At 39.3% G+C, this 25991-nt stretch overlaps 1 protein-coding gene across 2 annotated transcripts in view; it reads right to left on the bottom strand.

The window, feature by feature from the left end:
• Window positions 1-801: 801 nt before the first annotated feature.
• The window catches only part of ly75 (lymphocyte antigen 75), a 26870-nt gene continuing 1680 nt past the window's right edge, over window positions 802-25991 (bottom strand). The window contains exons 2-35 of one of the 2 annotated variants that reach the window (XM_040139514.1): window positions 25490-25861; window positions 24104-24277; window positions 23612-23773; window positions 21880-21999; window positions 21022-21162; window positions 19624-19827; window positions 19111-19271; window positions 18754-18861; window positions 18229-18317; window positions 17828-17997; window positions 15648-15847; window positions 14696-14838; window positions 14132-14210; window positions 13689-13760; window positions 12973-13096; window positions 12697-12732; window positions 11705-11874; window positions 10570-10637; window positions 10267-10343; window positions 9523-9659; window positions 8689-8797; window positions 8331-8491; window positions 7982-8111; window positions 7273-7493; window positions 7030-7192; window positions 6265-6426; window positions 6030-6152; window positions 5139-5324; window positions 4794-5017; window positions 4412-4619; window positions 4040-4213; window positions 3826-3942; window positions 2847-3029; window positions 802-2489 (exon numbers count right to left, since the gene is read on the bottom strand). In XM_040139514.1, coding sequence (XP_039995448.1) covers window positions 2314-2489; window positions 2847-3029; window positions 3826-3942; window positions 4040-4213; window positions 4412-4619; window positions 4794-5017; window positions 5139-5324; window positions 6030-6152; window positions 6265-6426; window positions 7030-7192; window positions 7273-7493; window positions 7982-8111; window positions 8331-8491; window positions 8689-8797; window positions 9523-9659; window positions 10267-10343; window positions 10570-10637; window positions 11705-11874; window positions 12697-12732; window positions 12973-13096; window positions 13689-13760; window positions 14132-14210; window positions 14696-14838; window positions 15648-15847; window positions 17828-17997; window positions 18229-18317; window positions 18754-18861; window positions 19111-19271; window positions 19624-19827; window positions 21022-21162; window positions 21880-21999; window positions 23612-23773; window positions 24104-24277; window positions 25490-25861 — 5144 coding nt within the window. In that variant the 3' untranslated portion in view covers window positions 802-2313. Of the gene's footprint in view, window positions 2490-2846; window positions 3030-3825; window positions 3943-4039; window positions 4214-4411; window positions 4620-4793; window positions 5018-5138; window positions 5325-6029; window positions 6153-6264; window positions 6430-7029; window positions 7193-7272; window positions 7494-7981; window positions 8112-8330; window positions 8492-8688; window positions 8798-9522; window positions 9660-10266; window positions 10344-10569; window positions 10638-11704; window positions 11875-12696; window positions 12733-12972; window positions 13097-13688; window positions 13761-14131; window positions 14211-14695; window positions 14839-15647; window positions 15848-17827; window positions 17998-18228; window positions 18318-18753; window positions 18862-19110; window positions 19272-19623; window positions 19828-21021; window positions 21163-21879; window positions 22000-23611; window positions 23774-24103; window positions 24278-25489; window positions 25862-25991 lie in introns of both variants that reach the window. The other variant, XM_040139506.1, reaches the window with a different exon arrangement.

Raw genomic sequence — 25991 nt, forward strand, 5'->3', positions numbered from 1 at the left:
TGTCTGATAGGATGTACTAATGGTGAGGTTGAACCTCTGCTTCATCCTCTCACTTAGAAGTATATTGCTGTACAAAGTCAAAACTCCCAGCACTTGTAAGGAGCTGCCACCTCTGACATGGTAGCAATTCTAAATTAACCTGGTCCCAGACCTGTCAGATGTCAGATTTGTTCTGCAATTCAAATAAGATGAAGTGAAACAAAATTCAATGCGATTATCAGGCCAGTACAAAATGTGCTGGAGAAAATTCCTAAGGCTGAAGAGACAAATCCATCATAAGGCAGAATTTGCATCTTAATTTTAACATCGTACAGCCCTGTGAACACTGATAAGTCCCCTAGAAGTAATTCTGGTGAATAACGGAAAAACTAAGACACTCTCAGCAGCCTCAGTGATCTTACTAAAACAATTTACCGCTGGAAGCTGTAAAATAAAAGTTGTTTGGATGAAATATCTCGTATGAGTTCATGGAGGGATTCAAACTTTCACTTGCAGTGGACCAACTCCAAAGTGTTGCATGGTGTCATCCTCAATTCAGGTTTAATGCTGATTTCCAGTCAGTTGTCTGTAAATCTTAACTCTACTGTTAAATGTTTGCTATAGCTCAGTGTACATTCTGTTTTAGGGTGGATTTTCCATTTAAAATGCATCTCAGAATTATTTTTTACATGCAGCTGAGGTGGACTATTTGCTAGCTTGACTAGCATGACTAATCTCATCTGAAGATGATAATATATAACAATAATAACTTTTCATCACACTCACTAATTACAGTCAACAAGACTGAAAAAGACAAGTCTCTGAAGACAGGTAATTTTATTGGTATGATATCGTACCTGATTTGAGCCGATAGATCTGTTTAGGGGCGGTGGAAAAGTTACAAAAAAAAAACAAAGACAAAACACCTGTAGCATTTGGTTTACACCTTGACAAGAATGGGTTAACGAGCCACATGGAGGCATTTCCACATACTGAAAGGAAAACTCGGGCTATTGACATTCAAACAAGTCAGAGCATCTTTGGTTCATTCTTGTTATAAAACAAACATCACCTATTTACAAAGCCTTTACAGCAAACACCAGTGCAATTCAAACAACTTTAAAAACTCTTCAAACCTCATTGTGCTTAAACATAGTAGGTGAAGCTCCATGACATATTAAAGTGCTTTCTTGCTCAGTAGTTAAGTACATGGAAGATTCAGATCTAAGAAACAAAGAAATTATATAAACAGGTGTCAGATTCAGTTTGAGGCTAAGACTGCGATATTCTTTTAAAGCTGATCAGCAGAACTAAAATTTAAAAATTTTCTCTTCCATCATTTATAAACTGACAACTAAAACATTTGTAGACACTAATAAGTAAATTAAATGAAAAATTAGCCGATCCAGTGACTTAAAAACTCCAACTTCTTCTTAAGTCATGATGTTAAAAGGCACAATCAGTGAGATTGTCATCCATGGAAAATGTTTCTGCTTATTTTAAAGGTGCAGTCCATCCAAAAATAAAAATTATTTTCTTGACCAGAGTGTACTCTTTCACTACAGATAGTTTTTCTCATCAAATATAAGTAAACTTTTACACAAGATCCAAAGACCTCAGTTTCTTCCTTTTGCTTGTAGACAGCTATAGGCCATACTTTGGTAGAAAACTACTTCTACAGCTGTTCACAGTGAGGTCTGGGCATTATTGTGAGTATTTAAAGGAGAAAATATTTGGATAACACTTGGAGTCAAACAAAAATAGGTTTCACTGTATTTTCGGGCTTTCCCTTTTAAAAGTCTATGACTGTGTTATCAAACCTTCTGAAGCTGAAAAATGAATTTGGAACGGATTGTATAAATGGTATATACAGTATAAATAAATAACTGCAGTTTGTTTTTGATGGTTTGAAGTCACTCATACATCAGTGCAATTTCACCTTTTAAGGCTTAACGGGAGTGTAAAACAGATTTTGTCGGGTTGCATATTTCTATAAATCAACTCAAAATCTCTTTACAATCTAAAAAAAAAAAAAAAACACACTAAAGTTATTGAACCATCCCATTAATATCAATGATCAACATTCACCAAAAAGAATTGGCTTGAGTATTTACATTAGGTATATCACAAGGATCTAAAATAACCCAAATTAAGAAACTGAAATGGCAGATATTCACAAACAATATTTACAGTTTCAATTAAGTTTGCTAACTTGAGCAGCACAAATAAATAATTTAAAAAAGGGGAAGGCTGCCTCTTTTCTTGCTTAAAAGTACTAAAATGCACACAAGGCAGGCACTTCAATACTCCCTGAGGCTGATTACTTAAGCAAGCTCAGTCAGTATCTGTTACAATACTGGTGGTGTCTGACTCATCAAAGGTCCTCTTGTAGCGGACTGTAGAGGAGAGGTGGGCTCTCTTCTTCTTATAGACGACAAAGCCGATGACTGAGAGGAGAGTGAGGAGGATAATGATGAAGAGACCCAGCGCCACAGGAGAGCCTGCAGACTCTGAGGGAACGAAAGTGAAGTCAAGTCATTTTTTAGAGGTCTTTGTGTCTCTACTGATAAAGATGTCATCACGTTTGAGTTCATACAGCTTTTATTGGAGTTCAGACAGTCTGTGTAAAGACAAACTAAGTAATGTAAAGATATTTGATTTGGTTTAAACATGCAAAACCATTACTGATGTCAATTATGTAACTTTTAAAAAGGTGGAGCTCTGCTGGTTTTGCTGGCTCCAGATATATATTTACTGCACAGGTATGAGAGTGGTATCCATCTTCACGCCTAACTCCTGGTTAGAAAGCAAATAAGCATATTTCCCAAAATGTGAAACTACTCATTTAATGCAGTTGTGATACTCACTTGCATCAGTTTTGCAGACAACACGACTGTAGCTAGCCTCGCAGCTGACAAAATTCCAGATTCCCTCATCTCCAGCCAGCATGACGGCACAGTGGGGCGCGAATTTCTTCCCAGTAGCCAAGGCTTCAGACTTCCAGTTAGAAAACGCCAGAGCTGAGCCATCCTGCCAGGATACAGGCTGACCTAAGAGGAAGAATGAGCAGATAATGAGGGAGAGGGACTATCATTACTATGGCACAACACAAATATCACAAACAATGTGTTTCTGTGTGATAATGACTGCTAATACAGTATCTGATTGAAATGAAAAAGAGACAGATTTGTTACAACATTATTCAATTTGGCCACTTGGGGCAGTACAACCAGCTGAAAATGATACATTACACCATCCAACAGAAAGGTAGCAACATTAGCAATTGTTTGGAGTGTTTTGTGTTTCTGTTTACTTAAGAAAGTGTTAAGTTTAATATTCACTCTCCTTTTAGCTCTGTTTTTGGCCTCCACCAACTCCACCAAACATCAGGCTCTTTGCCTGCTAAATGTTCGACTAGGTTCACCGGCTAGTCATTATCTTTGCCTGTCTGCTGTTTGGTGCTAGGCACCGAACAAACCACAGAGCTGAGGGGGATTGTGGTGTCGGGTAATAATTCTTTGTGGGTTTCTCCCTATGAGTGAAACTTTTCACGTTATACATAGTCGTTTGATCCCTTGCTGGTATAAAAATATTGATTGCATGGCTTTAAAGATCTTGGTCATAGTATGCAAGCTAATAAAGAAAACAGTGTGCGCACTCAATTTAATTTGAACAAAAGGGTCAACAACCTTGGAATTCAAAACTGCATTGGAACCAGCTATCACTCCAAAATTAATTGACAGGCATTTTAATACTCAGTTATTCTCTTGTTACTCAGAATGCTCAGCTAAATCCAAGTTAATTGTGTTTTACTGTCTAGCCTCTATGTCCAATTATGGGGTTTACCTTGAGTATCCAAGGCCATGCCGAGCCATACACGACTGGTGATGAGAGGGTGATCAGAAATGTACTTTGACACAAAGTCGTTTTCCTTTTTAGTTTTTATGGTCAGCAGTTCCGCATCTGTCAACAGAAAAAAAAAAATAACCCCAACTGATGGACTGCAGTTGCTTCAGATGAATACTAATTATAACGTTTCATACACCAAACAAGAACTCACCCATGCTCTGACAGATACTCTGGGCGCGCTCCATGCTGTAGACGCTGTAGTTGTAGAAGCTCATGTCGAAGGCGTAACAGTGATCCTGATGCTGCACCCACTTGGACATACCGATGGGCATACCGTTGCTCTGAGGGCAGTGATTGGCCTCGGGGGCAACATGCAGCTGGGCTCCTGATTTACAACAACACAGAAACAAGATGAACGATGGTCAATGCCACTCAAAAACAATTTAAGTCACAAGTAGATGCATCACTTTTATACAAAGGTACAATTTTGCCATAAGGATTCAGAGGTGCTAGTTTTTTCTCCTCTGAATCATTTCAAAGAGGAATGATGTGGTTCTATATATAAAAGAGATGAGTGTCTTACTCTCGGAAGTGGTGGTGATGGTGGTGGTGTAGCAGATGGCTCCGTCTACCAATACATTGCAGCTGGTCTTCACCCAGGCTCCAGCAGGGGTTACAAAAAAACAGCTGGTCTCTTGTTTGTCAGAGCTGGAGTCCTCCTTTGAGTCAGCGATGGTTGTTTTGTGGTCAAATCTTGTTCCATCAGACCATTCATAGGATGAGCCGCTAACCTGCATGGAGAGAGAGAGACATATTAGCCCATCTGGTTGGCAGCTGAAGTGAAATAACGAGCGAGTCACCACGATGTGAAAGTAAACCAAATGAGGTATGCTGTTTCTGGAAAGTTCAACTATAATTCATTTTAAAATATGTTTGCTAAGATTTTGGTCAAGCAAAATTCTTACGTCCTGATTTGAAAGTCCAATCCAGAGTGGGAAGCCATCTGTCTTGGCAATGAGCTTCACATGTTCATCTTGCTGGATGTCATGGACACTTGCCAGGTGGCCTCCACGATGACCACACTCTTCCAGTGCCTGGTACCAACTCAACGTACGGTTCAAAACCGTGTAAGTTAAGTCACCGTAGCGTTGAAAATCAGCGGATGACTGGTTGTACTTCTGTTTTGGTTCTTGGGAGAGGAGGATTAAGAAACATGTAAGATCATTTTAAGCATGACATATTTCCAGTAACGATAAAAACAGGTGTGGAGAGAGAAATATGAATGATGATGTAAAGTGTCATACACCAACCATGGTCCAGTTTGCAGGTCACAATGGTCCTCTGTTTGAACTCTGCAAAAAGGTTTTTATTTGAAATGAGAAGCCAGTTGCCGTCTGTAGTGAGACCAGCCAAAAATGATCCGTTTACATTTGGTCTGCCTTTTGCCCAGTTGGAGTATTGGACATATGTGCCATCGTACCACTTCATCTGGTTATCTACAGCAGAACAAAAATCACTTTTAATCCTGGTATGACATAAATACACACACAAGTACACTAAGGACTAGTATCGCTGTTGATGTACTGTACATCTTCCTGCACAAGCCTAAAACTCTGCGTAAGGCAACATTTACTACACTGTACAAAAATAAAAAGTAAATCCAAAAATGAAACTGTTCCACACAGTGAGGTACACAGGTTTTAAATTTCAAAAAACAAACAAAAAATCCTGCGCACTGTCAATCATTTGTCCAACATTTCAGTCCTCAGACCTTCATCGGGTAAAAATCATATAGGCAAACAGCACTGGTACCATATATTTTAAAACAGCCTGGGAGAAACCCACCAATTAGAGGGCTTTAGCAGCACCCCTCAGCATCCATTCAAAGGTCAATGAGGTCTTTGATGGTACCAGTGATGTTAGTCAGAATTTATGATCCGTTGAACGCACAACTCTATAAGGCTTTCTGCCACGGAGGAACTTTATAGTAAATTAAAAAAAAAAAAAGAAGATCTCTTGTATTGGGTCAAAATTGGCCAATAACCTGGGTTTAGGTGTCAGAATCTGCATTAGCAGAAAAATGTGTTGAACCCTTATTACAACTGAAAAAAAAAAGGTATGTATGTAGAAGTACCAACATGCAGTGACCACAGATACATCTACTAAATAAAGATTTGTAGCCAAAGTAATAAAATACCAACCGCTGTCATTTTTAAACAGCCCCAGCCATACAAACTGGGCCAAGGTTTGAAAAGGTAGGAGTTGCTGCTTGATAAACTCATTCTCCTCTGCATTTCGGATAGTTAGGATGTCTGCACTTGGATCTGAAACATTAATGCATCATCATTAGCAACATCAGTAACATCAGTCTGTTACAGTTATTTCATAGGCAAACCTCCGCTTAACAACATGTGCCCAAGGTTGTAAAATTCTTACAAATTTTTTTGCAGGTATCATGAATCTGTCCTTGGTCAAAATGTTCCCATCTGGAGGCGACCAGCTGGAAGGAGTAGCAGTTGTTCTTGAAGGGGATCCAGTTTGGACCATTAATCTTATGGGGGCACTTCACTACAACATCCTCTGGTCTGGTGATGATCTCTTCTGTCATAAATAAGTTTAGGTATTTATTTAAGTACTTTCAATGTATTAATACTTGCAAGCATACTGATGCATGAGAAGGAGGATATTTTAGGGAAGATGAAACCTGTAGTTATTTTTTACAGATATTCCTGAGTTTCGATTTTACAGACTTGGTTAGGCAACAACCACATCCAGATTTTGCCCTTGTTTGGTTTTGACCGTCAGGCCAAATTGGGAAGCCATGGCTTCATTTCTTTAAGTTTCTAAAGTTCCATTTAAACAGACTGTACATCCTGTTACCACAGAAAACCTATCAGCAGGGTTGTAATTATAAACATAGTATAGTATTTCATGTCCTTTAAACATTTAGAGCTAGAACTGGGATAGCTATAAGCCCTTTTCTGGCTCAAACACCAGGCTGTACAAATGCTCCCCTGGAAAAAAAAAAAGATCTCTTATATAATTTACCACTTTTCCTGAGCAAAGAGTGAAGTTCCCAAATTTCCCCTATCTATAAAATTTTTTTTTCAAGCACCAGCAATTCCACCAGAAGCAGAAATTAGCAGTACGAGGAAGTACAACAGGCATATCTGTTTATCTGTATTCCATATCCCCACTCACTGTGTGGTTTGTGGCATATAGCGCCTCCTAGCTCCTCCTCACACTCGGTGGCTTTCCAGAAGCCATCGGTGTCCAGGTAGACACAGGAGCCACTGGTGACATCCGAAGACCACCGACTGAATAGAGTGTGACTGTGGTCCGTCCAGCGGTAGTGGACCCCATCCTGAATGTAAAATATAAGACAAAAAGCTCTTGTAGAAATAGTGGATTTATATAAATGTAGCCCTTCTTTGGTACACTTACATCATCACTGAAGAGGCCGATCCACATGGGAGTGCGCGCACGGCTCACATGCACAGTGAGGGTGGACTGGAGGAAGGTGTCGGCCACGCTTGCCAGGTCCATTTTATTACTTCTGCACTGCTCTAAGGCCTCAAACCAGGTGAGATTTTTGACAAGCAGCTGGATGGTGTGGTTATTGACGTGGAAAGGCTCTGTGTGGATGTGGGGCTCCTCTACTTTATCTGAAATGAGTAAGCCTTGTGTTTAAAGAACATCAATCCATAAACGCTGTGCCAGAGATCTGTCTATGATACTGCAATACCTTGTTTTGTTTTTTTTAAGTATTTATCTGCGCATTTGATGCATTTTATTAGAGTGGTTACAGTAGAGAGATGTCAGGAAATTCGGGAGACGGAGAGATTGGGGACGACATGCAACAAAAGGTCCCCGCTAGATTTGAACCGTGGACATTGCTGTTTACAGCTGGCACCTTAACCAGTAGGCCACCAGCCCCTTAAGAGGTTGAGATTTAAGTCATGCATTATTTACTGCCCTTTCAAATGTATTTTCCAGGGTTACCATATCAGGCATCAAAGTCTATACTTGATAAAACCCTAATCAAAATAAATGTGGAGAGTAACCTTAGCATGACAATATCTTGATTAAGAGTAAGTTATGGAGAAAGATCTGGATAATAAAGTTGTATTAAGTGTTAGAAATGCTGATTTACCTGCATAGTGTTGGCAAATGGCCAAATTTTGGTTATGCGTGCAGGAAGAATAGTCCCAGGTACCCAGCATGGCAGAGTTGGGGTTATTGATCAAAAACACACACAAATCAATACTCTCCAGATCCCATGTCTAGTAAAAAAAAGGGAGAAAGTACAAACCAAAAATTACATTGTGAATTCAAATGTGGTTAAGTCTTTTTTTCTGTTTGAAATGTTCATTTATTATGAGGTAACAGGAAAGAACATATTGTATTTATCTGCAGTCTGTGGCTGTAATGGAGACTGGATGAAGAAAAGGCATGGTATGGCAGGACTCATTTGTCATGCTCTGAAGTTAAGGCGAACTTACATTGATATGTATAGCCTTGTACATGCCCAGAAGCAGGGGGTTAAAGTTGAGGTAGTTAACTGGGGACTGGTCCGTCCATTCAGGATTGTTTCGTTTGATTTTCAGACCAATCCATATGCTTTCCATGTTCCTCATGTTCGGCAGAAGTGTGGTGATGAAGTCTAAAACACACACAAACACATATAGCACGACGATTTTTTGTGTTCAAACTGTTGTTTCTTAGTTGAGTGGCTGACATAAGAACTTTATCAAACACAAGAAAACAAGTTATTTAATATCAACTGAGCCATCACAGGCATGTTAACCACGCTTGTCTTGTTTTAATTAAACAAAGAACCAGAACAGTAGCAGTCCTCACCTTGCTCCACCTGATCCGATATAGTGACCAGGGTTCCTTTCACTGACTGGCATTCCTCATTGGCATTCCTGAATGACACAGGCTTTATGTCCGTCATCAGTGTGTAGCACTGAAAAAAAAAGAAAAGAAAAAAAAGACACCAGCATCATTATCACTTGAGCATTTACACCTTACAGGTCCTATGTTATTGTGCTATACTGCGTGCTATATCTGAATGTTGTAAAATAATTTTTGTAACCCTGTATTAAATACTCTACACTGCTATTTCGATTAGGGTTGTCTGTGTAAGAGATGGTAATTGTCTTGTAAGTCTCAAGAGGCTTCCTTGCTTGATCAAGGTGAAATAACAAAATATACAGAGATGTACAGTGGGCAGATGCCACGTAAAAACCTTTTGAATTTAGAATTTACAACCAATCTCTTCAAGTGCACATGATCTCATAGTCACTCAGGCAGTGTATAAATGTTGGTGTAAAATGATGATTTTAAAAAGAGGCCGAAGCTCTTCAGGTCTGCTGGGTTAACAGAAAATCACATTTATATTAATTCTATTAAACTCAACTGGAGTTGCTACTGTAAATACTGTATCTCAAATGGAGATTTTTCATGGGAAATGCCAGATTTTTTGTCAGTGGTATGTGTTTCCATGTGGATTTTCCTTTGAAGCATAAAAATATCATCATCCTCTTTCCTTAGCTCTAATCTTTCTTAGATATAAAAACAATTCCATCCAGCACGATCACTCTAGGGGTTTTGAGAAAAGGACCAGAAGAACAGGAGTTAAACTGTTTTAAAGTGTCATGCAGTGTTTAAAATGTAGATGGGGGATCAGACCTTATTTCTGAAGGACAGAGAGCCATTTCCACAGGGCAGTCCTCCAGGCTGAGGCTCCAGAGGGCTTATCTCCACTGACGTGATGTTGTGTCTCTCACACACAAAGGACAATCGCTGCCGGCAACTGAGTTCATGATCTAAAAGTAAACATATGTCAGTGAACGTGCGTATTAGTAAACAAAAAAAAGAAAAAAGAAAAAATCTTAAGTATTTCTCTAGAAGATTAAATATTCATCACGAAACTGAACCATCGAAGCTGAAGGTTGGAAAAAGCATCCTTAGTCATCTTTGTTAGGACCTTAACCCCACAAAACATGCAAAAACAAAACCTACAACTGTCATCGGAGTTGGACTGAAATGTTGATGGATGCATGGAAAAACGTGACCTTTTTCCAGCTAAGCCCCACTCACTTCAAACCAGCGAGAAGAGGAAGAACTTTATTCACAATATTTTTTCTTTTCATTTCATTTTATGGATTTGACCTGCTGGAATTTTTGTACTTGTCTGGTTTCTATGTTGGCTGAACCAGGTTTTGTTGAGGTTTGAAGTTTCATATTGGCCAAGAAAACAGAGACATAAAACATCTGACTGTTCTTATTTTATATATATATAATATATATATAGTATATAATACATAATACATAATACATAATATATAATATATATACATATACTGTATATAAAGCATAATGTGGTAAATTTAAAAATCTAAGGTGTATAGGAACACTATGATGTTCACTCACCAGGAAAGATGTTTTCAGGACTGATGGAGATGCATTTGCCCAGAAAAACTGAATTGTGAAAGTACATCTGGGTGTACCTAAAACACACATTATTCCAATCAACATCCCATTTTACCACACACACACACACACACACACACACACACACACACACACACACACACACACACAAACAAACACACGCACAGACACACGCACATGCACACACACACACATTTATATACACAGGTGTAAGTGTCATGAATATCTGCTTGACTGTGTTTGTACAACATGAAGGGTATGTGTGTGACTGTATTGGCTTACGTCATGGGGAATATCCGCCCAGGCTCTTTCAAATCGACCCACCAGTTTTGCTTAGGAGAACTTGATATCTGTTCAAAACATGCAAAAAAACAGAACTTGTCAGACAGGAAATTCATAAGGATATCCATCAAGCAGGCAAGGAACAACAAACAATAAGAATTTCTTTTTTTTTTTTTAAATCCCTTTTAGGTGAAATAAAAGTTAAACTCAATATCTATTACAACATACGGCATTCAGAAAATCCTTTTGTAAAATGTAAAACGTTTGTTTGTGCTCAAGCTCTCCAGTGTTACGCTTCCATAAAGTTGAAGGACTCACAAGAGACCAAATAAAAACAGAACGGTCGAAATTGATGCAGCAGAGGCTGAGATGACCTGCATTTCATTTTTTAGAAAAATACATTCGCTACTAAGTTTTATAACCCTCATAAATCTTTTATGACAGTGATGACTGTATTCTTTAGTGGTTAGTTTAGAGGCAGAATTTTGTTCTACAGTGTGTATTGTACCGCATTATATATTTTCTGTTCTACTATTTGACTGCTCTCAGTTGTGTTCTCACGAAAAAACTGTCAGCTTTCCATTACCAGTAATTGAGTTTAGAATTTACCCGGTCAACAAATAATTTACATGTGCCCATGGGGAAAGAAAAATGTAAACAGGGCGAACTGCATAAAGACAGAAAAACAAGACAGGGAATTACCAATTTATTTTAAGTCCAATGGAAAACACATGTAGTCATCCCTTTTTGCGTTCTAAAATAATGTCAATTTGTTTTTTTGATGCACTGTTAATAACTTTGTATTATTAAAAGGAAGATAAATGGTCTTTGGGGAAATATCAGAAATACTCCTTTTTGTCTCGACCGGCTGGACGGTTGCGCTGGTGTCTGTGTTGGATTGATAGTGACTGGCAGGCTGGCAGAGTGCCAGTAAACAATCTTGCACTGAAGCTACAAGTCATGGTCAGACAGTGTGTTGTTGATGTGGGTTGTTGTTCAAAGTTGTTATCACTAAACTGCATATGTGCTGTACTTGGACCAAAAGCTGGACAGGTGTAGCAACCGTGACGGGGCGGGGCTAAGGCTCATCGAACGCCCACCATAACATGGCCACTTACAGTCTCCTGTCACTTACGTTTTTCAGGTACTGGTGGACCTGCATGGCAGCAGTTGAGCTAGCTGGTACGGCCAGTTTGCTGTCATTCGCGTTGCAAAAGAGCTTTGCCTCCTCAAAAGTTAGCTTAGGCTCCTGAACAAACCAAAACTCTGCTCCATCTACGAAGATAGAGGTCTCATGGTGCCCACCTGAAAGGCACAACAGACAACTTTAAAATGGTGACATATTTCAGGCCCGTGACAGTAGACAAATTACATAATGTATTCTAACAGAGGGTTTCGGGATCATTCACCAAATTAAAGACTTTTTAAGACCTTTTTAAAACCAAAGAGAATGCAATTCAACACTTTTTCACTTTCATATTGGTCGGAGAATGATGGAAACAAACAAAAAGGCCTACAATTATTTATTCAGTACATTTTGTGACATTTATATCATTATCATTTAAATATATCATTTTTGTCAGTACTTTCCAGCTGTATATAGTATATATTTCCTAGTTATATAACTAATCAGTGGGATTACTGACCAGGCCTACAGGGCACAGCCCCAGGGGCTGGAGCCTCTGTATGAAGGAGGGGTGGGGGGGCCTATTGTCTCATTACCTGTCCATGCCTGGACATTTGCCTAATTTGCCAAATGCCTTTTGCTAAAATTGACAGATTATGAGTTGATGAGCTTGCTAGCTACTATCTCCCGAGAGCCAAAGGTTATAACTAATGTTCCTGTCTACGGCTGGCAAGAAAAAAATATACAAGCCCTTTGTAAATTAAACTTAAGACTTTTCAATACCTTATAAAGTCTTTTTTGAGGGTAATGAATTCAGTGCCTTTAAGACTTTTCAAAACCTGCGGATACCCTGTACTAGTAGATCGTCTGAGATTAAAAAAAATACAAAAACCATGGATGAAAGAAATGCTGGCCCCTGACAGATCCTAATTACAGTATAACTCAGATTCAAAAGATAATCAAACTTTTGAAGGCAGATTCTAGAAAGATCTGGTCATTACCGGGATTGTACCAGTCTGGGTTTTTTGGTGTCTTTCCTGTTGAAGCATCAACAAAAAAAATGAGTTAGAAGCAGAATATAAACAACAGCACACAAACAACAAGCTAAAAATCTCTTTTTTTACTTCATCACTGTGTTATATAAAACTATACAAATAACTCAAATATTGTGTGGCCACAAAATTCTAGCAACATTACAAAAAAAGATGTTAGCTCTTCACAAACAAAAACCAATGTTTGCTTTGTGCACTCATACATTACACAGTGTGTAGTCTTACCACGGGGTATTTGGCAGACCCACTCTAGCCTGGCATCACAATGAAATGGTGTGGCGTAGAAAGGTGTGGGAGGTAAGTCATGGTGCAGAAACACAAAGAGGTGTTTCAAGGTTCTCTTCGTTGTCTAATGAGGACAGATTGTTTACACAAATACTGTCGTGAAGAAAATGTAAAAGAAAAGAAGCTTCATAATGTGATAGTTTCAGACGAGAGTCTCTCTCTGACAACACAAAGGCCATTGTCTGAGATGCAGGATAAAAAGCTACTTCTTAAATGAAGGGAAACTGTAAGCCAATGTGATGAGCAGTAAGTGACAGTTGCCTCATGATGTGAACAAAGCACAATCACTGTTCTGACCAACTGTCTGTCTGTCTGTCTGTCTTTTCAGGGATTTTGTTCAAGTAGGACATGAAATCACCCAGTCAGTGGGGGTGGATTTCAGCTGTAGCTCTGCTCATGACTCCCACGAACAGCTGTGCAAATGGCCTTGATTCACAGATCAAGCTGTACAGTATGGATGACCATATCTTACAATGCTAAAATGAAAAGAAGTGTGGAAAAACATGCATAAAGATGAGATAAAAATAAGATAAGAGACTTTACATTAAAATAACACATAATTGGGTGTGGAAATGGAGAATAAAGGCAGAACAAATGTTTATTTCTCCCTTAAAGTCTCCATTTAGTATAGTGTAGTATAAATCTACCCAGCCCACCTTGAATGCAGTGCAGTCCCGACTGTATGCATCATCCTCATGGAAATCATGGTGTAAAACATCCATAGATACCTGTTGCAGCCACATTGAATAAACAGAATTTACAATGACAAATAAGTGCAGCATATTGCGATTAAGTCTAATCTAAAGCAGATATGGTGCGACAAATAAAAGGTGCCGTTTCAGTTGAAGGGACACGTAAAAGGAAATACAGTAAATTTAAAAAGTCATTTAATCCTGCACAGATATAATTCCAGTTGTTTTCAATGCTCTTTGATTTGTTTCATTATTTTAAGAATTCACTGTCTTGAAAGACACTGAATGAGCTCAAATCTAAAATGACAACTTGAGGCAATACTGTATGTCTTCTCACTATGTATGAGGGAGGGGTTTAGGGTTAGTTTTACCATACTATACTATACTATACACTGTACTATACTCACAGGCCGGCCATCACTCCACTCCCAGGAGCGATCGGATGGGTTTCTCCTGTTCAGGCCAACCCAGAAGTACCGATTATCACTGCAACAAGAGCCCATTAATTGAAATTCTTGCAAAGAAAAAGATAATTTATAGAAATCCTCTTAAGCATTGAGAAATTTTAAAGGGATGTTGGCATTATATTCTCAGATACAAAAGCTTAAAACTGACTCAGTTCAACCACTCACTGAACAAGTGTGAAATGTGAGTCAGGAGATGGTAAATGTTTACTTTAATGTTCAAGTGAAGGGCTGAATGTTTATGTGAACAAAGAGAGGAAGCCGAACTCTGAGGTATGCGCCAATGAAGACAAGACAACATGTTTAGCATTCATCTCTTTGTTAAGTGACTGGTAGTTCCAGCTTGATAGGGAATGTGTAGTGTGTCTACAAAGGTTGAAGTGAAGCAACAACCGGTTTTTATTTGTTCATGTCAGAATGTTACATAATAAACAATGACAAATACAGTAATGCTAATAGTGCCTCAAAAAACAAATACATACAGCACTTATGTGTATGTGTGTATACCTGATGGTTTCTCTAATGATGCTGTGCAGGGCCCTCATCTCAACAATATTTGTGAAGCTGGGCAGGCTGGCTCCCAGAGCCTGACAGAACCTCTCAGCTTCCTCCCAGGAGCGCTTCCTGCTCAGCCTCTCCTCATGAAACACCTGACAACGTGAAACAACAGCTCACAACAGCTACTATCAAAGTACGGGTAAAGTAACAGACCGGAGGAGGTTGTAAAGCGTGACAAGCTGTGACAATCTGTAACAATAAGAAAAGACAGATCATCATTCCTACGTTCCTATCTTGTTCTTTTTGCCCATGCTGGATTTGTGTTTTGTTTTAGGTGACTGGTGATATTTTGATAAAGTTTCATAAACTTCCCTTCTGGGATTAATTAAAAGAGTACTCCACCGATTTAGCAGTGCACTCCTATAACACTGACAATGTACAGTTAAAGAAAAAGCATCAAAGCTAATAGTCTTTTTTATTCCACTTATTCTTCTTCCTTGTCAAAGCCTGCTGCCTGCAAAACCCAAAATGCCGCTCGACTGCCGAAGGTTTGGTCGGAGATTTGGGTGTGTTGTGCTATTAGCAGCTAATGTAGTCTCGACCTGCAAGCCTCAAGCAGAGATGAGGAGCAAACTACGGAGGTCTGATAATCTTACTTCCTTTAACTCTGCTAATGAACTTTTTAAAATTTGCAGTCTTGTAGTCTTCATCCCCAACCAACACTGACTCAAATGACATCACTTTATTAGATTTAATTCAGCTCCCTCTGGAACCACAAAAAGCTTCATATAACTCTTATTCCACAGAGTCAGCACTACTCCCCTACATCTGTAAAAAGACTTTGATGTTCCCTCTTAACTCCCACTACAAGTACTACCACCTTTGCCTAACAACTACGGTCAAAACGGTCCACATGACCACAGGCGTTCAGAGACAGTCACACACACACACACACACACACCTTGTAGCAGTATTTGATGTTTGGTCTGGACACCCATCCATTAGGACAGGTTCCGATGAGGTTCGGCTCTGGTTCTGGGGGCGGAGGTGGATTGAGGTCTGTTCTACAAATGGTGCCTGCCTTAAAAATGGTACAGTTCTTCACCTCCCACTTGCCCAGTTGTGGTGCGGTAGAAATCACTGCACAACCTCCATGCCGATCTGAAATACATATGTAGACGAAACACTAAAAAGTCAAATCTATTGTGTATAATTTATAATGTAGTTGTTTTTTGATCATATACATTACAAGTATTTTAAAAGAGCCTGACCTCTAGATGAAAAATGTAAAGTTTTTTTTTTTTTCGCTCATTAAATATAAAAATATGGGCCTGTTGTCTTGATATAAAGACATAACTAATGTAAACAAACCTTTTAAAACATCAGCCAACTAGAGCTGCAAATCGATTAGACAAAATCTTTTTTAAAGCAAATATGTCAAAATTCTCTGGTTTGTTTCTCAAATGTGAATATTTTCTGGTTTCCTTAGTCTTGTACTACATTAAACTGAATATCAGGGTTTTGGACTGTTTATCTGTTTATTGGACAAAAAAGGATATTTGACGAGGACACCTAGGGCTTTGGGAAAATGGGATGGATAGTGAAAGTGGCCATAAGAAGATGGTAAATTGCAGCAATAAAGCACCTGGTCAGCAACAATACTCAAGTTAGGCTGTGGCCTTCAAACAATGATCGATTGGTATTAAGGGGCCCAAAGTGGATTGTCGACACAAGGCAGGTTGGGTCCATGGATTTATACTGTTGACGCTAAATTCTGACCCTGCTATCTGCTGCGTCAGCAGCAATCCAAATTCATCAGACCAGGCTACATTTTTCCAGTCATCAACTGTCCAGTTTTGGGGAGCCTGTGCCCACTGCAGGCTCAGATTTCTGTTGTTTGCGGACGAGAGTGGAACCCGACGTGGTCTTCTGCTGTTGTAGACCATCCACCCCAAGGTGGTGTGCATTCTGAGATGCTTTTCTTCTCACCACAGTTGTACAGAGTGGTTATCTGAGTTACTGCATTCTCTCTATCAGCTCCAACCAGTCTTGCCAGTCTTGTCTTGCCTCCTCTGACCTCTCTCACCAACAAGGCATATCCATCCACAGAACTGCCGCTCACTGGTTGTTTATTGTTTTTCGCACCATTCTGAGTGAACTCTAGAGACTGTTGTGCGTTGAAATACTCAAACCAGCCCATCTGGCACCAACAATCATGTCACAGTCAAAGTCACTGAGATCACATTTTTTCCCCATTCTGATGTTTGGTTTGAACATTAACTGAAGCTCTTCACTTGTATTTACGTGATTTTATGCACTGCACTGCTGCCACATGATTGGCTGATTGGATAATTGCATGAATAAGCAGATGCACAGCTGTTCCTAATAAAGTGCTCCGTGACTGTATACAAATTATACACACTTATTTCGTATTGCCCTCCATTTTGAATTTCTGAACAAATTTTTCCCAATCCTGAGCAAATTTGCTATGGTATGTATTCTGAACATTTTCTATTAAAATTACAAATTTCGAGGACTGTGCAATACTGCTCTAGTTGAATGACTTTTGGGGAATGACTTTTGCTCTCATTTACCACATTTTGCTATTTAACTATTTAACATCCACGCCATTCTTGAGGGTGGTATAAAAAGAAGATCTTCTTTGATCTTTAGATGTTTGTGATGAATTAGTATATTAAGTTTTCGAGGATTTATTACACTGTTGGACTGCCAGTCTAGTCTGAAGGTAGGGAGACAACATACTGTATTTTTAAGGTGTCAGTGGTATGCTCTTCATTGCATTGTGCCTGCATTATTTTATGGCAAGGCTGTTTTTTAATGACTGAAAATAAGAGAGCCTACTCTATTGATACATACTTATACATACTACATATTCATATTCATGTAACTAGGAGTTACATGGCAGTGAATGGTAAAAGGTTAAGATTTTTTATGCATTAGCAAATCAGTACCTCCACACTAGGAGGAACCACGATACGAAGTTAAGAATTACATATAGCACATTATAATACTATACTCTGTCATTAACCATGAGTCTGTTATGACATGCCTACACCTCTAATCTTTGCTATTCCTGCCATAGGTACAGAGTAGACCAGAAGCCGTGTGGTTTTTACTAACCTGGTTCAAACCAACCCCAGTTGGTGTATGTAACCAAACCCGGGGACCCGTCCTGGCTCAGCCACTGGTATTCTCCTGTGTTCTTAATGTCCTGCAGGCCTATCCAAAAATACTGAGGTTCCTTGCCGATGTGTTCCCCAAGTAGACGGCTGATAAAGGCCTGCTCAAACCTGAAAAAACGGTCAAATTTTAGTGACTTCTTCTTGCCCAAACATCAAAAGAACGGCTAAAATTGTGCTTAATAATTAAATGTGATGAATGAGTCAGAATCTGACTTACAGTTAAAAATAGAGGTTTTCTTTTGAAATGGTAGCAGAAGGTATTGATGTGGGCAGCAACTGATGCATGTCAGTGTGTGTTTCTGATCAAATAGAGGGGTCAGCAGCTGATCAAACTCCTACCTGTTTCTTATAGTGATGTTACAGTGATCTTTGAAGGATACTTGTTGGGTTTTCACTTGATAGCAGGAGTTGCTGTGTCTCCTCCAACCCTGGGGGATTGCCAGCAATAAGACTTAAGATACATTCAAGTTACAAGCAAACATGGCCCAATCCGTCAGTCTCATGCGTAGTTCTAGTTGTTATACACATCCAGTCCTCTGCAATAGTACTGTATTGATAATAGTCACATCAGCGTTCATGTTTTTTGTTTTTTTTCTCCACCACCACACTCAACTATGTCAGTTTCGTTTTTGCATCCACACATCTCTTCCATTCTGGCAATAGCTACCAATACAGCTACATATCTGGCTTTATGACTGAAAAGCTGACCAACTTTACAGCAAGTAATCTTTAAAGTACACACTTAAATGACTAGTTTATTCTTTGTCACTACGTCATGATGATTGCTAACGATGTTCATCTGAGGAAGGACAGATCTGGCCAAATTTTAACCTTGGAAAATTGGGTCATATAGACAATACTTACATCTTCAAAGCGACATCCAGTCTGTGTCACTGATTCCCTGACCTGTCCTTTTGTCTGACACATAAAAGGTAGTCTCTGTGTACAGTTCCCAACCTGCCAACCATGAGACTGTGGAGAACAGACACAGGTTTGATTTTGCAGGCCTCATACATAAATAAACTTGTACAGCAGATTACAAGAAGACAAAAAAAACAGCTTTCGCAGTATACACACACACACACACACACACATACACACACACACACACACACACACACACACACACACACAACCACACAATACAAAAATACTACATACAATACAGGTGGGGTTACACAAAAATGCATGTCCTCACACTAACATCAACATTATACACACCTCTCCAGAGTAGAAGACGCAGCTGGTATCCTGAGTGGGCTGGACTGGTTTGTTTGGTCCCCAGTAGGTGAAGGTGACGGGTGCCTGGTCGATCCATTTGAAGACCGTAGGGTTCAGTCCAATACCGTTCAGACCGATCCATACATCCAAAAACTGTCCATCTGATGGACCATAAGACAAATAAAAACATCACTTTATGTGAATATTTAAGGGGTCTGGTGAGCATATTCTGAATTCAATACTCATTTCCACCATGTTTAGTAGTGCAAGTGAATAAAATAAGTCAGTAGAGGGTAAATCAACTTGATTCATGAAATACACAGACTCGAATTATTACTTACTCTGTCTTAAATCAAGAGAAAAACAAGAAAATTCTTGAAAGAAGCCAAATCGCATTAAACACAGTTGTGACATTTGCTGTAGCAGATAGTTCGCTTGTTCAAAGAGAAATTACTACTTCAGGACTCATCACCAAGAAATCTTATGGTAAAAACTTGAAAATGAGAGATTTACCTGCATGGAAATTAGTGCTGATCATCTCTTTGCTGTCAATGGAGTGGAGGCTGGCCAGAAAGCCCTCTTGTCCTCCCGCTGTTTTGTTACAGTGCTGCTGGGCGTCTGTAAAGGTTCGAGGCTCTTCCTTCATTAACTTGTAACACCAGCCATTCCATGGGACCCAACCATCCACACACACTGTTTCTTTATATGCAAAAGACTCTGTAGAGAGGGAGCAGGACAGATAGAGGCTGAGATGAGAAGTCAGATCAAATTTATCCATATGCCAAAATCACAAATTTGACTCAGGGGACTTTATAGCCGGTACCACGTTTGACAACCTCTATCCTTGGACCCTCAATTTGAATAAAGAAAAACTGTTTCATAGGGAGAAAAGGGACAAACAGAAGAACAACAGAGGAGTGATTTCACTTCCAGAGCAGATACATGAAATACCTGGCATATATACATAAAAAGGAGAGCAAGAAAGGGTACAGCTGACACTAAGAAAGCATGGTATTTGCCAACTGCCAAAAAAAAAAGAAGTAGCAGCAGCAAAACTACAGCATGTGTGTGTGTGTGTGTGTGTGTGTGTGTGTGTGTGTGTGTGTGTGTGTGTGTGTGTGTGTGTGTATATATATATATATATATATATATATATCTCTCTCTCTCTCTCTCTCTCTCTCTCTCTCTCTCTCTCTCTCTCAAGTGGGGAGTGTGGGGGATCAAGGGGCCTGTCACTTCATCCGTCAGTTGAATCAAACCAGACACTGTGGTCATGTTGAATGTATTGTATGAAACTATGGGCTGCTAGTGAAGCTTCTGGATCAGTAGCTTTGTTTTTAGCTACACAATGGCTTGGCTCTGTGGATCTCAATACTGGTCTGTTGGTTGGCCCACTACTTTAGTCCAGACAGAAATAGCTCAACAATTATTGGACGGACTGCCATGAAATTTGCTACAGATGTTCAACCTCCCCAGAGGAGAAAGTCTATTGACTTTGGTGATCCCCTGACTTCACCATGAGGATGACATTCGTGGCTCTGAGTGAAATATTTAAACAAATATTGGATAGATTGCCATGAAATTTAGTGCACACGTCCATGTCCCACTCAGGATGAATTGTAAAAACTTTGGTGACCACCTGACTTTTAATTTAGTCAGAATGTTTAAGACCGACATAATCATAATAACTATAGGTACTACTACTACTACTAACATTCCCATCAGCTTCAGTTGTACTTTTTGTTTATTGCTAAATACCAAGTGTTAGGATGCTAACATTACCGTTCAACGCATCACTGTGCCAACGTAAAACCTTGCAGAGGTGCTAGCATGGCTACAGACTCTTAGTCTTATTTACATATGATTCAGAGGAAACATTTGTGCAGACAGCGAGGGCAGCAGTTAACCTACCTGTTGTTTCTGTGCGAGAGGTATTGACACTCTTCTTGCAGATGTATGGCAGCCGTTTGTTGCATGCCTCAGATTCAAAGTTCTGTTTGGAGTTCATGACTCCACAGTCAGACTCGATAATTGTGGAGGTGGGTGGCATTCCTGTCAAACACATTCCCACACACAATGAATAAAAATAAACTCACATACTGAATGTGACAGCGGAGCAGTAGAGTGGCATTTACCACTGTGTATCTTTCTCGGTTGAGCTTATTAAGGTTTAATAAAAGAAATGCTTAATGCTGCAATGCTGATTAAACATAGTTCTGCTAGCAGCAACGTTGACATGTTGTAAATTATAGCAACCAAAGCTCATATCAGTAGAAGGCCAGATGGCTGCGGTATCCTTGACGTTCACACTGCAGTATAGGAACACCACCTTCCCTTTCAGAAGCTTAACAGTAAACATGTTACAATAGCTACAAGGCTTTATAAAGCCTTCCATTCAGTACTATTAATGGGTTATTCAGCAACACTAACAATCCCAATGCCACACTGTGCCCAATAACCAGGCACAATGAGGTTCTTTAGCTTTATCACTGGCCTCATTGTTTCTCTGACTGACACCAAGTCACAGTTTATAGAGGGGCAGCAACAACAGCAGATCACAACAGGATGCAGGTTTTGTTGTGCTGAAGCAGGTGTTTAAAGAAAGCGAAACTGGTTTACTTTGGTATGCCCTAAATTTATGGTAGGATTAAAAAAAAAATTTTTTTAGTAACACTCCTGGCCATTCACACCGATACTCAGAAATGGAGCAAATCTTAAAAAGTAATACAGGGGAACGACCAGAATGGAAAAAAATATAGCCATCATTGCCTTTTTCCCAGCGCAGGAAGGAGAGAGGGGAGCCATCTGACCACTGCCAGCCCTGAGACATGTCTAACTGGTGAAGGCCGATCCACATCCTCTCGGGCATTCTGTCGAGGCCATCCAATACTGCACAATGCAACATCACATTACAAAAGGGCAAGTAAATTTCATAAGGAAATGATAAGTCTAATGCAGTATGAATCGTCAAGATCATATGTGCCTGTGGAAATAACATAATAAAACACAAACATGCGGATACACAATAAATTGACGAAAAAGGAGAGAGAGAGAAGACGAGTGGGTGAAACATACAACAGGAAAGCACCAACTGTAACAGAAAACAGTCAAGAATCGCAAGTGGAACTGCTGCTGCAGGCACACTTTAACTTTTGATGCAGCTTTTGACTTCTCTAACCAAGACAGTGCCACATGTACAACAAAGTAGTTGCAGCAGATGTTTTGCATTCCAGCCATGTAACATCCTCAAAACAAAACATGTTAGATAATAATCATTCACTCCACGAACTTTTAAGCAAAAGATGTTGCTGTTGCCAGATTTTTAATATTTCTAAAGAAGTGCTCATGACTCACAAACCCACAGAAGACGTTAAGAATTGCAATGCATCATTGAGTCTATGAGACTGTTTAGTTTACACTTTAAATATTTCTAGTACTTGACTTGTCTAACTTGACTTCAGCTGATCTCTTTGTAATAATTTATCATAAGCATGACAGTGGAAATCTCATAGCATGATAACAAGATTTAAAAAAGGAGAAATGAGAAAGAAGAACTAAAAAAAACAAAAAGAAAAAAGGAGGCTGTCTCAGCATCCACACTTGTGGCATTTGTCAGTAGTCAAGGGCCACCTTGTGTAACAAATCAACGGTAATTACCAACAAAACCCCAGACCCTATTAAGGTCTGCAGAGTATTTGTAGAACAACCTATGGAGCACTTATTTGACGTTATATCTAAGTGTTAATGAGGTAATGTCTTTACTCACTTAAATAAATGGTTCTCAGTCATTTGAGCTTCACTTTTTTCCCTTTTTTTTCCACTTCCACATAAAGAACAATAAGCAGGAAAAAACAAACAAAAAAAAAAAACATAATGGAAACCACACCCACAGAGGGATGAACACTAAATAAAGTAATTCCAAAAACATTATTTTGGTGAAATAAAACCTTGGGGTAGACATGCATATCTCAATCAATTTAATAAAAGATCATTTGTGCTTCTATTAGTATCTATAAAAAATCTTGAGTCATTTCTATTTTTTGCAGTGGGAATAAAACAGATGTTTCTCTTTCTGCTCCTGTTCTTGAAATAGTTTGTTACACAGAAGGAACAGAATTTGCTCTCAAGATGAAACCATTTCTTTCAGAAATCTCAGACAGTAAATATTGTTTCTAGGCTTGGAGAGACACGGGCCAGTTGATATATTTAGAATAGTGTTTATTTTTACTCATTATTTCTCTTTTAAATTCACTAAAAATGTTATAGTACAGCATTTAAAAGCCCTGCCAACATAATTATTATTGCAACATTTTATTGTTATAAATGAGGCATTCCTGTCATATAAGAGCATTTGATTTTGCATACGCTAAATCCAACACGGCATGAAGCTGTTCCCTTTGACTGCTTTGTGTTTTTTGATTTCGGTTTTCTTATAATTGGAGTGGAAGAAGGAGCAGAAAAAGGAGGGGGTGAAGATGTGGTAGTAATAAGTAAATCTTACAGGTTTTGGAGTGGAGATCTTCGGGCCCAGACACACTGAACAGATCAGCTCCCTGACTACGACATGAATCCAAAGCTTCCTGCCAGGTCACCGTGGCACTGGAAACAAACTCGTAACAGAATTCCCCTTCTGGCCCAGCAAACAGAGTCTGGCATCCCTCCTCTGCAAAGTCAGAGAAACAGTTTTGACAGTTTGAGTGTGTTCATCTATGTGTGATATTAAGTTGTGTAAACGCTGGATGTATTTTTAACGTAATTAATTACAGAAAAGATGGATTAAAAAGAGAGGAAATGTCGCACATAATCAGCTTGTAACGGACATTTTAGGTCAATAATATTGTGACTACACTACTTTTGGAGACTAATTTAGATTCTCCTAAAGTAATGCCAACATTTTAAAAATGGGCAGCTGATATATTCAATGTCTTGGCAAGTAAAATAGCCAAAAATGATGAAACTGACGATAATATTTAGAAAATAAGGCAGAACATGCCAGGTGTTAGACAGTGTCCCTTTTTTCTGTCTTGGTCATAGTCCGAAGAGGTGGCACACCAGGACAGCCCAGGGAAATCTGTGTCAGGGAGGCATCCGTGATGCCAGCTGCTGTTGTATTTGAAGGGGAACGCACAGGGATTGCCGGCAGAATTCCCATTGGTGGTGTGGACAACTGCACAGAGACGAGAGGTGAGCAAAGAGCGCAGTCAAAGACCTATTACAGACCTCTGGTATTTTTTCATTTCTCAGAAAAACCAAAAACATGCTGAAAATGAAATCAGGCGTCTTGTTTGGTTCATCAAACACTCCTTCCTCTCAAGGTATACAAACACACACCCCACAGCTGAAGTGAGACCAAAATTAACTGAGGTGAGAAAATATTTGTTTGGAAACACTTTCTCTGGACCTTTGGATATAGTTCAGTGTTGCATTTTTGCAAAGGTAAGCAATGAAAGACTATGTCTAACACTGAAATTTCTTCATAGGCACCTCACCCTAAATTTACAACCAGATCCTGTATGTTGGTTAAAAAAAATTCAACTAAACAAAAACAACGGAAAAATGGAGAAACAATATTCTATAGTGAAGAAATAACAAGTGAGTAAATTAAGAAATTAAAATAATCTTCCAGAATATCAGGTGCAGAATAACAAATCATGGAGGATGTTACAATTTGAGTTTGTTGTTTAAAAGACAGAAGGAGATGGAAGAGAAATATAATGTTATTGAGGGAAAGCAATTTTAATTTTGACAGGTCCAAATCTTAGATTTAAAATTGCAGAGAAAAGCAGCGTTTGAATGCATCATCATACAAGTCTAAATCCTTTCCATTTCAGTTTTTTTTATTTTATTTATGCTTTACTAAAAATGAAAGCATATGTACATCTGTATGTACATCTAAATACATAATAATAAGTTTAAAACTTGAATTCCTTCCTTCCGTCCTGTCTACTCTTACAGATTTAAAACTACCAATACACATGAAGCAAAAGTGAAAGTCAGCTTTTATGCTCCACGTCATCACAAAGACCTGCTGCATATATACTGCACGTGCACGATCATTAAGCGCACTCGAAGGAATTACCAAAAGTTTCAAGACACAGTTTTCGGTCTGAGATAATCAGGTTTCAAAGGTTTCAATGTATCACAAGGTTAATTCACATTCAATTAAAGAAGTGGATGCTCTGACAGAATTTAGAGTGTTAAAGTCAACAAAAACCACCTTTAACATATCTTTCATTCCTTGGCTTACAGTTTCCTCAAGCATAAGTCAGTCAGTCCTCAAGGCATCACCTCGGACTGCTTGGATTATGGACTTTTTGCTGTGCTGAGATCTATGTAAGCATTTTCTGAGATCAGATAAGAAAAAGGAAACCACACTCACCACGGTATGGCCTCTGGCAGATGCTGTCCTGGGACCCTCCTCTTACCCAAGTATCATTAGTGTCCCGTTTGGTTGCAGCTTTGCCTTCGTGGACCGCTAGACTCATCTGATAAACAGTGTAAACAGCCCCATCCAGGCAGCGCCACCACAGCATTATGTTGGCGCCACAGTCAACCAGGGCCAACGTCTTGGAGCGTACGTCCAACGCCAAGCAGGAGGACGTTGCCACGTGGAAGAGCTGTTGACCCGAACCCAACTTCCACAGCTGGGATCTGCTGTTTGGGTCACAGGTGGTGAGGTTCAGGTCTGTGGAAGCCCCTGTACCCAGGCACTTCCCTGTGCTTGAGTGCTGGATGGTGAAAGCATCCTCATCTGTGACGATGGGAAAGACAGAAAACACATCAGTTTAGAAAAAAAAAACCCCACACAAGCCGGAAATCACGTTGACATCTACTGAGAGATTTAGACGGGGCTCCGCAAAGACTTTCCAGGCTGAAATGAT

This window comes from Xiphias gladius, chromosome 1, assembly GCF_016859285.1.
Source record: "Xiphias gladius isolate SHS-SW01 ecotype Sanya breed wild chromosome 1, ASM1685928v1, whole genome shotgun sequence".
Taxonomy (NCBI): domain Eukaryota; kingdom Metazoa; phylum Chordata; class Actinopteri; order Istiophoriformes; family Xiphiidae; genus Xiphias; species Xiphias gladius.